Source organism: Watersipora subatra, chromosome 9, assembly GCF_963576615.1.
Source record: "Watersipora subatra chromosome 9, tzWatSuba1.1, whole genome shotgun sequence".
Taxonomy (NCBI): Eukaryota; Metazoa; Bryozoa; class Gymnolaemata; order Cheilostomatida; family Watersiporidae; genus Watersipora; species Watersipora subatra.
The window spans coordinates 51,237,313-51,251,147 of record NC_088716.1 but is presented as its reverse complement, the minus strand read 5'-3'; the positions used below and the strand labels follow the sequence as shown (position 1 = coordinate 51,251,147).

The window sequence follows — 13,835 nt, the reverse complement described above, 5'->3', positions numbered from 1 at the left end:
TACGAATAAATCATGCTATCTGTGACCGCAAATTACCATCGCCGAAATAGTTCCCATTTAAAAGGCGGTCGTTGATGCTCGGCGAAGCATCCGGAAAGTTTGACAGTGGCAAACTTTCCCGACATGTCGGCGATGCTTCGTCGATGCCATCAATTCACGGTTCACATAATCGACGATGAACGCCGAAAGGGAAACGCTGACAAACGGCGACATAATGTGAACCTTAAAGGTTGACTTGCAACAAAATTCACATTACAGTTATTTGGTATCAAAAGATTCACCATGTCTTACTCTGTTGTGTTGTAAGTCCCAAATATGTGGAAATGTGATTACAAGCTCTTAAAAGCTCAAAAATGAAAAGCCTCCGTAGATGGAATCTCTATATTTCTCTGACGTAGTCATGAAATTTATTTATTGTCTTGTCACGTGATGTTCTCACGTGAATTGAAAGGCCAATAAAAAGCTCGATATAAAACTTATCGTAGCACTAGTTTATGACAAACACTTCGGGCTTTACCGAAGACCCCGTATCAAATATAGATGCTCGCTACTTTACAGTTTAGTTTCGGTTTGGTCTAATTGGCAAGTCGTAATCTGATCATGTGACCCAATACTTCACAAATAATTTTTGCAGCACTGTTCGATTATCGCAGTTGACCAACAGGCTCGTCATGATTATCAGACAATATGTATTCCTTCGAGCGAAGGTTAAAAAGTTAATAAATTTTTACGGTAAGTTATAAGATATCAGTGCTAAAAGTGACAGCATTACAATGATAATAAAACATACGCGTAAGAACAATAGACATGGTTTTATTGAATGCGTGAAGTATATTTGTGAAAATATTTCGACGAATAAGGTTGCATGAAAGTATAAACAGAAACCATCTACCACAACTACGTCACATTTGAGCCATTTTGGAAAGAGAATCCAAACTACGGCTGTCTCGTGTGGCTGCAATTAACTGTTCGTTTTGGAGCTTTCAAGAGCTTTTAATCACATTCCCACATATTTTGCACCTACAACACAACAGAGTAAGACATGGTGAATCTTTTGATATCAAATAACTGTAATGTGAACTTTGTTGCAAGTCAACCTTTAAATAAGGACATCAAGCATCCGAAAAGTTTGACAGCTGCAAACTTTCCCGACGTGTAGGCGATGCTTAGTCGATGCCATCAATTCACGGCTCACATAATGGATGATGAACGGCGAAAGGGAAACGCTGACAAACGGCGAACAAAGTGTGAGCCTTAAATAAGGACACGAAGCATTAAAAGATAATTTAATGGAAAGATAAAATAGAATCTGCTAAACTCGTATGTAGAAGATATAATGCTTTCACGTTTTTGCTTCTACTAGCTCTCCCCACTCATTGTGGGGTTGCTGATACCAGCTGTATCTAGTACTATAACTGGCATGATAGTTGAATCAAGGAGACATTGTGGTTAGATGTTTTCCCAATCATTGTTGGGTTGCTGCGGCCGGCTGTATCTAACTTACTAATACAGGCATGATAGTTGAACCAAGGAGCTGTTGTAGTTGGATGCCTTTCTTAACACCATCATGTTCATTGTACGATTCGAACCACTAATCTACTGATTATGAGTTGGCACACTAACCACTGCACCACAGCTATTCCTTGGTATTATGAAATTCAATGCAATTCATAACATGATTGCAAAATATTACACCCGCACAACTGGTACAAACAAAGTCAACCGAGCAAGTACGCCCTTCAAATATGAATTGAACTATAAGCATTCCACTTGAATGCAAGTTTAGTCACTCGAGGTAAAAATAGCTCACATCTTAAAACTCCACTAGAAACTATTTTTAGCTGATGCTGGCAAGCTAAAATACATGTACACAACACAAGAAACATCACCCTTCTATGATCATATCAACCACACACACTGAAAAAGATTATAGTTCTGTCTTCAACATTGCGATGATTAAAAATTGTTCGCAAAGATTGCCTTGTCATATATGAAACTTTGAAAATTGAGTTTTACTTCATCCTCAATAGTTCATAACTGTGGTTTACAAATCATTTTTTATAAACTCGCCATCATTATTTCAATTTCGTTTGAATATTCACTTAAGATAAGGTTTGGCTAAGCATGTAGACACATCTAAAATTTAAATGACTATCTTTTCAAAGCAGCAAACAAAAGTTTCTTGATGTATAAGATACTGAGGTTGGTAATACATGTACGTGTCAGCAACAATCTAAAATTGTAACTTCCTACTAAAGTCAAAGATGAGCAATTTAAATGTAACTCAGCTTCAACTCAGCTTGCATATATATATACACTATATATATATATATATATATATACTCAGCTCAATCAACGATCTTATTATCCTCTTATAGAAATCATATTATTGTAGCCACTATCAATTTTATTCTCAACTATCATATTATACCACATTATATTAGCTTTAATTTTTAATTATGAGGTCAACAGAACATTATTTTCTCATGAAAACCTCAATAAATAATATTCACAAACAAACGGTAACTGGACTTTTGGGCGACAGTCACTAGGGCGACAGACACTTAGGCGACATTTTCGGTTCGAAAGGCGACAACTTCAGACGGAAAGGCGACACGGCAGACAAACCGGCGACAATTCTAGACTAAAAGGCGACAAATTGGTTTGCTGTTTGGTTGAAGGCAAGGTAATGTACTGACAAACTATGAGATGCTGTCGTTGTGTGCTATGCTTACGTATATTTTTGAAACGTAGCCTTGAAAGTGTTATTGTTTTTTACAGACTTTTTTATAAATCGAAATTGCAACATGTATTTTTAAACGCCATTGGTGGGATTGGGATTTCTCTAATTATGCTAGCCCAGACAATTAACAAAATATTAAGGTTTTTTCTAAAAATACATCTAGCTTATTCAATTAAAACACCAAAACTTGTTTTTGTATCAGCATGTTTGTTCAAAATTGTTCGAAAAATCACGTTCTCGGCTGAATTGTCGACAATCTTGTCTCTGATTATTGAAACTTTAGAGTTATCCCTTCTCTGATTGTTGAAACTTTAGAGTTATCTTACCTCGAAAAGAAATAGTTTTATGGTTTTGATCGTCAAAATTCACCGTAGCTGGGAGAAGAGTTTGCTCTTTGTGTGAGATGAAAAGACAATTCCCTATTATTGTAATTTCTCATTTACTTGTGGAAATAATGATTTCCTTATCCTTGTTTTTTTTACAATTATGATAATAATTCAATGTCATTATAATGCAAACTCAATAGGCTAAATTGCGGTTCACACGGATCTATTTTTGTTGAGATTTTATTTGAGTATGAAGAGTGAAGGCTTTTTCTGACATAGGTGTCTAAGATATATCCATATTTTACTAACTTCTGCAGCTTGTTGCAAGAAGACTAAACAGCATCACAGAAAGCTTATGGAGAAATGATCCACTCCAAAGCATAGAAATCAACTGGTCCAGATGCCATGTTACCCTAGAGTCACTTGAGATATTTGACTGAATTACCCTTGTCACAGATCCCGATGGCACACACAACCTGTAGTTTGAGACAATGAGGAGTGATCAACACCTCAAAGACCTTTGTGATATATACTCAGTTGCAGGTTAATGCTGCCATGTACCACATCATATACTATATTTTGCATTTTAACACGCACTATGAATCTTTTTTATATGCGACTATTTTAACAAAGGACAGACTTCAGAAAAGATGGGAAGATATTACATAGACAGCCATTGGCTTGAACTTTAATAACAACTTTATTAAATAGTGGTGTAGGGAATTTCCTGCAATTATTTTTGTGTATGATTGGAAGTGCAAGTGCATTCGAGCACCTGCGAGTCACTGTGTACAATTATACTCCTGTAATTCAAATTATCTTTTCATGTAAGTTTTAGAATTAGTAGAAAGTAATATTCAGTTGCCAATTTATAACCGTGAACCTGATCTCGTCATTCTAGATAGGAAAGAGAAGTTCTATCGCTAGATGGGTTTATCTACATATTATCAATCAGTATAAAGTCATTGTAAAAAAATTAATGCTGCAAACTATTGATATACGTATTTTTGAAAGTTATATATGATAAAAATCAGCTTTACTATTTGTATAAATATACCAAAAAGCAAATTTATTAAAATGTATAAAGCTAAACTCATATGTATGTATTTATTTTCATACTGCAATCAGAACAAGAATATACATTAATTTGAGATCTACTACTGAGGGTCCTAATACATGATACATGAGCCAAAGGTAGTATAATGACTCATCAACAGCGGTATGCTAGTGACTCAAGAATGCATCACTTCAAAGGGGTTGAAAAAGTTGGTACCTCTATGATGTCATAAATTAGGCGGTAAGGAATCTCAGACTCTTGCCACACTGATAAGCAACTTGCCAGTTTTTCCAAGCATTCAAGGAAGGAAGTGAAAAAGAAAATAATGACTGGCTAAATGACTTCTGAGTGTGTTGACAGACTCTAAAGTTAAATTTGTGGAAAAGGATGAACAGAAGAATAGTTGGGCGATCAAAGACAGATTAATCTCAGCAGTTTTTTTAAATAACAACTATCTCAATTAAATAAATATTTGGTACATTCATTAATACAATATGAAATTCTACTGTGTGTAAAAGAATAGTGTAATCAGATTAATGGCATTAATGAGGATATAAGCAGGTAATAGATGCCAAGGAAGTAAGGTGGAGCAATGCGTAAAAAGTATGCTAATGCAAGATTTCCGATCTGGGCATCAATAAAGTTGGTGTCTTGTTAGTGTTCACTACTAATTCACAACAACATAACAGGCCATAGCAGGACTTAATATTTTGAATTAATCCTGCCCTCAGAATTGTCGCCTCAATGTCCAGAATTGTCGCCTGTTTGTCCGCTGTGTCGCCCTTCCGTCTGAAGTTGTCGCCTTTCAAACCGAAAGTGTCGCCTAAGTGTCTGTCGCCCTATTGACTGTCGCCCAACCGTCCATAATTCAAACAAACAAACTACATGTATTGATGCTACACCCAAAAAGCCAATCGTTAATATGTAAGCTAGAGGTATGCTAAGTAAAATATGAGGAGTAATCTAAGCGTGGCTAACTTGTATAGCCGCCTACTGAGCTAGGTCAATGCCGATCAGTCCACTTTATTAACTACAACAAAAAAGTTGTTGTGCTAAATGAAAAAAGTACAGAATTATTTATAACATGTAAAATAGTAAATACAAATAAACCTGTTGAACTAACCAAATCCAATAAAATGTCTTGAATATCGTAAGATCGATTAGAATAACAATACAAAATTTAGATTTTGATATTATTAGAATCTCACGCGTGGTACAGAGACAAAATCTTTCGGTGCGATACCTCGGGCGTTTCTTAAGAAAGGCTTTTTAGCAGCTGACGTTTTCAGGCGGGAAATTTAGTATGATTAGCGTTACCGTTCGTCAGCCAATCATGTGGCTGTTTTGATCGAAAGGCTTTTTCGCAGCTGACGTTTTTAGGCGGGAAAGTTAATATAAATTAGTGTTAACGTTCGCCGGCCAATCATGGAGCTGTGTTTTTATCGAAAGTCTTTTTCGCAGCTGACGTATGGAGGCGGGAAAGTTAATATAAATTAGTGCTACCGTTCGCCGGCCAATCATGGCAGGTTGTTCAATCGAGAGGATAAATCGTAATTGTCGTCACCAGGCGGGAAATTCTATAACAAACAAACGTAAGCATTGATATAGGAACATTATAGCAAATACATGTATTTCAAATTGAGAGAAAGATTAAGTTGGCGACTTCCCTAGCTTATAAGGCTATGATTCCATTACAAGATACGCACAAAAATCAAGTGCATGCAACCTCTGCTTGCTGCAGAGGTTGTAACTACTTTTACAGAATTGTTTCTCCTCCAAAAATACCAGATGTCATCTTTTCAAGGGGTTGTTTCTCCAAAAGAAAACTTCAAGTAAATTCTGTTGTTTTTTTATTGAAAATCATTGTATTATCACTGCTGAAAACTGTTGACAGCACATCACTGATAAATCATACCTCACATATACAATATCAAAATATTTAAGCTTTTGCTGGGGCAGTATAGACATCCATTTACTAAATACATTTGTATTCTAGATGCTATCTTTATTTGAAGTTCAGAACCCTTCAGTAAACAGAACAATTCGCATAGAGCAAACTCGGTATAGAGCAAAGTCACACAAAAGTTACTTTAAAATTTCTTGTTTTAAAAATTGTGTCTCAAAATAAGATGAGTTAATCCTAAAAAGCTTATAACAATTCACATGAACACAATAGAGCTTTTACATTGTTTGTGGTAAATAAGGAAACTATGAAGGGGTGGTGATGTAACTAACAAAAAAATAGCAAAAGTTAGATAGCATATTGTGTAAAGCTATTCACATATCATTCAGTCTTTTGACACTGTTGTATTTTTATATAAAGCTGACTCATATTTCGATGATAATATAATATGTATGAACAGAAAGATGCTGGTTAGAATTCGACCAGAGTTTGTACTGATAATTCTTTAGATTTCGTAAGTACTGCTACAATTTCATAATCATATACACTCGGTTATAAATACACAGAATATTCACACAAAATCTAGTATAGCATATGAACATTATGCTTTGTAATTGTCAAGATCTAAAACTCAAAACAAAATTTCAAAGACCATGCGCTAAACACATGACCAGTGACAGAAATGGGAAGCCGAGATTGGTAGTTTATGTCAACACAATGGTTCTTGCGAAGTGTATATATAATAGTCTTTTCTTTAATTGTGACTAAGTCCGTGAATTCAACTTGCAGTCTGTCGGCAACAGCGGTTTCGACCATCACTTTTTAGACTAGGCATCCATTTATCGCCTGATGCAATGTAATGGTCAGTGGTAGAATCGAAAATTTTCAGAACAGATTCTGTGGTGTGTGAAAGTGAGTCTTTTCTGGACACGGCCTTGAGCCATTTATTGAGACAAGACTGATTCGTGAGAGGAAATCTAAAACAAATTTAGGTATTAGTAAACAGTATTTGCACTGAGCTCAGCTTGGGAATGGCAAGAACCCCTATTTGCACGAATATATCCAACAATTATTACGAGGAATTTATAATCATATTATAGCATATCCACACCCATAAAATATCTCTTAAGTTTCCAAGCACACACCTATGAAATATGCAATCAATGCAGATTCATTATTACAGCCAAAAGACTGCACATTATTTTACCATACACTGAAGGGCAGTTCTATCGAAAGAAATTTCATGTATCTTTTGATTGGTAAAAGGTTATCTTTCACAACCCTTACATTGGTATTGCAACATTTGCATTCATTATGGATGTACCAGATGCACATTGGGATGCACTACTATATTGTGCGTACAAAGTAATTCTTTTGCTTTTTGCTTGATATGGCATCCGCTTTTAAATACAACTGTCACATCTGTAAGGAATGATATGTTTCCCAATGGTGTAGCCGATAGGTAGTCCCACACAATGGGAATGATACCAGTCCCCACACTGGTCACATTCTACCCCTTCCTCTCCATCTTTCCGCCATGTCAATCTGCACTTGCAGTAAACCTGAAAGTCCAAACAAATATTCAAATTATGCATATTTATACGAAAAAGTTGATATGTTGAACATTGCTTATCTTTATATTTTCTGCCTCAACAATAATTCAGAAACTGATGCACAGGTTTTTTTTACCTTCACTGTCACGTATTTTGAGCGAACCCGCCTTTTTTCCTCTAAGCACTTGGGGAACCGTGTAAACTCTCCCTCTTTCGGACAGTTGAACAAATGCATGCGCAACAGCCTCTGGTCAAAAGTCACCTGTTGAGTACAAATGTGATTTAGTAATCTGTATGACCAAAGGGGTGAGTTTAGAGATATCTTGGAACAGATTAGGCAATTCACATGTATTTTACTATTCGAATAACGTAAATTTGATAACAAAAAAGCCAAATAAAAGCATGAAATAGCCACGTGTATTAGATAACTCACAGGGTAGAATGACAGAAATAACAGCTAAATGCGGTCAGTATGTTCAGAGATCAGCACCGAACGGTAAGGTTGTATTCGTACAAATACAATATGGAAGCCACCGTAGCGGAAAATATAGCGTCATCAGGCGGGAGTTTACTGAATTTCGCGCCCGAAACGTCAGCTGCTAAAAAGACTTTCTTAAGAAAAAACGCGATACCTCAAAAAAGGAACAAATGCCTTAGTTTGACTCGTTAGTACGAAGCTTTTGTTCCTACGAACAGCGTTTATACAGAATTGTCAGCATTAACCGATGAGACTTACCTTCGTTGGCTCTACATCAGACCAGGGAAAGGCAACTCTAGTTTATCAACTATCACTTCTAGGGTGGTAAATTCACAATAGCTCATAGAGTTATACTTCCAAGTTGTACAAAATGATCACAATGTATTTACATGTATATCATAGATTATCAAATAATATTAGTTACACCCAATGCATCATATGAGATGTGGTCATGCCATTTAGCACTTATTGACGGTTGACAATACATAGAAGCTACACACAAAGTAACAATTCGTACAAGTTTTAGAGACGGATTACAATTAGAACAGAATTTCCTATATGCATAGCACACTACAGTGCAAAATGATGCTGATTAAAAATCATACACTACACAGTAATATTGTTTATGATCCCGCGATTTAAAGGTCATGCTCGTTTCTATGTAAAGCATAAAGTTATATTCGACTGTGTAAACTGTGAGGTGACAAATATTCAAACTCTATTAATCTAAATTAAACACAGTTACTCCCCAAGCAAGCAGAATTGGCACGACAGACGCCCATATAGTTAGTATAACATGATAGGGTAGCTAGTATTACAATGCTGATAGCATTAGAATGTAGCCAATAGCACAAAATAGCAAAAATGAAATAAAAGCATGTCATCTGTTAGCTATAGCTGCTATGCGAGTTTTTCTAACTGTTTATGCTTGCTGCCTGAGTCACATTAAAACCTTAGAAAACTCACTGACAACGCATTACTATCTGTGTTTATTTATTACGTGAAGAAATGATTTAATCGCTATTGTTGGCAAGTCTGTAGGCTGTGACACTTTTGAGAAACTGAGCAGCTCAATTAAATAAACATATTAACATATATTAACATATTTTTCAAGGTGGTTCAGGCACAAATCATTGAGTTTTTTAGCTTCAAATCATTGAGTGTTTCAGCCTCAAACCATTGAGTGTTTCAGCTTCAAACCATTGAGTTTATAGCTCGCTAAGTTAATACATGACATTTAATAATACTCGGTTGTATGTCAGATTTTGTATTTCTATTTTCAAATACTTATCTACCCCGTTACTGAGTCATTCACTATCAAACTCATTTTAACAGGTATAAACTTACAGTGTTTTGTATTTCGGTTTCAAGTTTCTAGTAACAAAATTATATTGATTAATGCTATTTATAATCAGTTCAATCAAGGATTTAAATCAGTACTCATATGTGATACTAATTGCAACTGATCGTACTACTAATGTCTTTGTACGCATGTATTTTTATTTCGCATAACAAAATATGAGTAACCATGGTTGCAACAGGAAAACAACTAAATATATACACATTTTATACTTTATACATAGGTTGACAAATGAACTGTTCTTCTAATCTTGAAGAGTTAAAGGATCTTACAAGAATTTTCGAGAGGTCAATTTAACCAAGACTTTTTATATCAAGCTAAAAAATGTGTTCAGAACCAATGGGGTTAAATGGATATATGTAGCAGTTGTCTTATCCTGTGATAATTATTTACTGTAATATTATGCCGCAGACAGTTTGAGACAAAGTATCGTAAACAAACTAAAACTTTCAAGTTTGGATTGAAACTACATGAGGCTGCAGTAAACTATACAGTTTTGGGTTAGACAGTAATAATCCTCAACCAGCCCTTTTTGTGAAACATTTAGAAATATTGCTATACTATACTGTTTCAGTAAGAGCAATTCAAGTTGACAACCTTGAATCCATCAGACTATAAAAAGCGGTGTAGCTGTGAAGATACTAGAAGGAGCTACTAGCGCTGCTATTGAATGTTTGTAATAATTTTGTTATGTGAAAAGTTGCAAATCAGTTTACCGACACAAAAACAACTCAAAAGGACTCTGTTCCCTTTTGATTAAAAAGATCAAGACTTACTTATTAGAAATGCTACATGAGAAGTCAAAAAGGATATCATATCAAAGGATAGTCATATAGGTAAAAGTTCACACCTAGTTAGTTAGAGCAGGTGCTTAGTTCAGCAAAATGCTGGGTTGGAATTGTCCGACCTCTGTGTTGATTTTTCCGATAGCAGTAGACACTAATCAGTATAAAAGTGATGAGAGTAAGAAAGCCTACTGAGCTGGCCAGGGTGATGATGAGAACCTTCTCAGTAGAAGCTTGTCTTTTAGTCATGCTAATATCCTCACCTGCATGCAATAACACAATCGCATAGAAGTGCACAATATTGTCTATTCTAATGCCATTACAAATATAATTTGAAAGAATGGCAGCGTTTAAATAAAGCTATGATTAAGTAAGATAATTTTCTAGTTAAACGTTTTAAATAATCCATTTTTAAATCAGTTTCTAAAATGAATTTTAAAGCTAACAACAATGCCCAACCAATTTCGTGACAGTTGATTATGTTGTTCAAGAACTGGCAATAAATTTATCGCAAGTGACAAAAGATTACTAAACTGGTGGATCTCTTATCACAATGATTTGAACTTTGTCACTCTATTTGAAATGCTCGAGTCAGAATTAGTTTTCTGTAAAAGGACAGTTTAAAGTTTACTTCTATTTGTGTAAATATGAAATAGTTTCTCAGCTCCATGAATGTTGTGTTTCCACTGATTCTGAAAATAGATTAAAATACTGTACATATTTAACTATAGTAAAATAGTCACAATTTAGTTGATTAATGATTACCATTGTCTGTCGAAGATGAATACCCATAAGGCAATATTGTAAGTTTCTCCGCCCTATTACATCTATCCTTTCGGCAGCAACACATGACATAACCCTCTGGGTCAGGTCTGTGTTGCTCTTGAATGCACTCATCAGCTACTGGACAAGGGTTTGCCTTGTAGACACTCACGTCTGTTGTCCAGCAGCCTAAATAAGTTACAAAGAGAGATATGCATTTCACATTAGTCTCACACGGATTTTACACAAGTTTTGTGTGAGCTTTGTAAAAATTTTACATCAGTTTCATGCGAGTTACATATGAGTTTCTTATGATTTGACATGCTATTCTTGAGAGTTTGTATGAGTTTCCATTACTTTCACATGAGTCTCACATGATTTTAAGATGAACTTCACAAGAGTCTCTCATAAATTTCACACTAGTTGCTTGTGAGTTTTTTATGAAAGTTTTACAAAAGTTTCACATGAATTTGTCATGCTTTTGACATGAACTTTTTATGAGCTTTTCATGAGTTTCTATTATTTTCACATGAATCTCACACGATTTTGAGATAAATTTCACATGAGGCTTTTATGATTTTCACACGAGTTGTTCATGCAATTTTTAAGAAAGTTTCAAATGAGTTTCACAAGCATTCTGCTCGAGCTTAAGATTCATAGAGTAGTGGGAGTCAAAGGAATAAGTAGCTGACAAGTTGATTTATATTTCAAACTTTTTAAACTCACTGCTCTGTGATAGTCCAACAAATTGGACATGTAGTTATGAATAACAAGGTAATTTATTGTTATTTATTTGAAAACAAAAATCTCTACCTCGTTAACTAATGAAATTTTTGACAACTCATATAGCGAGGGTAAAAATATCGTATAAAAGCAATGCTAAATTGAAATTGTAATAATAATTTTGACGAGGTGATAAGACGCTATGTTGAAGTCATAGCACTTCTGACACCAAATCAGTCACGTGCACAAGATGGTTTTTCTAACTAAAAACAGAGTTTTGGGGCCAGACTGGCTCAACAGAGTTGAAAAATATTCTGCTACTACAGAAAAAAACGCTGTGATGAGTATTTTAAAAATTAAACCAAAAAAATTAGTAATTAATAGCTTTTCTTTATTAAAAATAATGATTATAAAACTTATTGTAAAATTTTATCAATGTTTTTAAAGATGTTGATTGTCAAAATATATTATATGATCACAGCTACGGTACCAGATTAAAGTCAAGAAATTCTTTTAATATACAATACTTTAAAGCTAATAAATGTCAGAGATGTTGTGCACTGCAGTTAAATTATTCAATATATACTTATATGACTTTCATGACCTGACTTCAAATGTTATAAAAGTGAAACTGTTGAAGCACTTGTGGGCGGCCGGTGATGGGGTGCTACCGGTCATCGCTATTCTGTGTGATGCCATAACACTGTGTCTATTCATCTGCAAACTGCAAGCGAGGCTGTTTTGTCGCTAGTCTTGAGCTAGCGAACTGCCTCTTTTGCTTTGTTTGTATTTTTGTTATTTCCTATGCTTCACCTATAAATTACACCCAATAAAACATTGCGCACGCACACACACGCACGCACACACACAATAACTCATGTTTGAGCAATTTTTAACAAATTCTCGCTCTCAGATGACTTTGGGCAAAACTTATTGAACGTTTTTTTTATGGCTATAGTAAACATACTCATGCAGATAATCATATCATATTATGCTGTTGATCCTAAAGTCATGAGCCATTTGTTGAGCAATAACATGGTTTTATTAGCCTTGACTATAGAATTGTTTGAGTGAAGCATATTGACTACTATATTACGGGCCTCAGACTACATGAGATGGAGCCCCAAGCAAATGTCTAGTCAGTTGGTGCATACGAACTGGTAAATCCATACAGTAAGGCTGAATCTAGGTAGTGTATATTGAGGAGACAATTCTGAATAAACTAGGACAGATGTTTGGCAAATAGCGAAACAAAATGGGCTGTTTTAAGAATTTTAAAAGATTGCTAGTCAGCACATAAAATATTAGAGTTTATTATACTATCATTTCTAATAAAGTTTAAATTCATTTTGTATATTAAAGAGGCTATTATAAAGAGTTGGCATTTCTAAAATTTCAATATCAGTAAAAATGTAATAACAAAAGCTAACAAAGTTAATAATCAATTGAAAAAGGATTTATAACAATTCATAATAATGTATTACAGTTGCTTGATGTATTTGATCTCAAAGTATCCTCAAATAACATGTGTTTAGCATAATTTTTATCATAGAGATGCGTCTGGCCATCTGTCCAAAGTTACAGCTAAAGATTAAAAAATATAGCTATTATCTCATGTCTCATATACTGTATATATATATATATATATATATATATATATATATATATATATATATATATATATATATATATATATATATATATATATATATATATATATATATATATATATATATATATATATATATATATATATATATATATATATATGCATCTACTGTATATATATATATATATATATATATATATATATATATATATATATATATATATATATATATATATACAGTAGATGCAGTATGAACAGTCTCTTGCATGAAAGTGCTCAATATTAAAATAGAGCGATGTAAAATTGGGTAAAAATGAAAGTTAAAGTTAAGTTTAAAACAACTTGTTTTAAACTTAAAGTTGTTTTAAACTTAACTTTAACTTTCATTTTTACCCAATTTTATATATATATATATATATATATATATATATAGATAGATTTATATATATATATATTTATATATAGATAGATAGATTTATATATATATATATAAATACAAAGTTGGAAAAAATTTTAGCAACAGTTTGATTGAATAA

General features: G+C 33.9%; 1 protein-coding gene and 1 long non-coding RNA gene across 3 annotated transcripts in view; both read right to left on the bottom strand.

Annotated features, from left to right (window-relative positions):
- Positions 1-6,098: 6,098 nt before the first annotated feature.
- LOC137404548 (uncharacterized) lies at positions 6,099-7,788 on the bottom strand. The gene is made up of 3 exons (XR_010979702.1): positions 7,719-7,788; positions 7,392-7,591; positions 6,099-7,006 (listed from the first exon to the last, which is right to left on the bottom strand). It is a non-coding gene; the product is annotated as an uncharacterized lncRNA (long non-coding RNA).
- Positions 7,789-9,417: 1,629 nt separating this feature from the next.
- Positions 9,418-13,835, bottom strand: part of LOC137403749 (uncharacterized) — a 36,260-nt gene continuing 31,842 nt past the window's right edge. For both annotated transcript variants that reach the window (XM_068089774.1, XM_068089776.1), the window contains exons 4-5: positions 10,971-11,156; positions 9,418-10,468 (exon numbers count right to left, since the gene is read on the bottom strand). In XM_068089774.1, the coding sequence (XP_067945875.1) occupies positions 10,275-10,468; positions 10,971-11,156 (380 nt within the window). In that variant the 3' untranslated portion in view covers positions 9,418-10,274. The remainder of the gene's footprint in view (positions 10,469-10,970; positions 11,157-13,835) is intronic.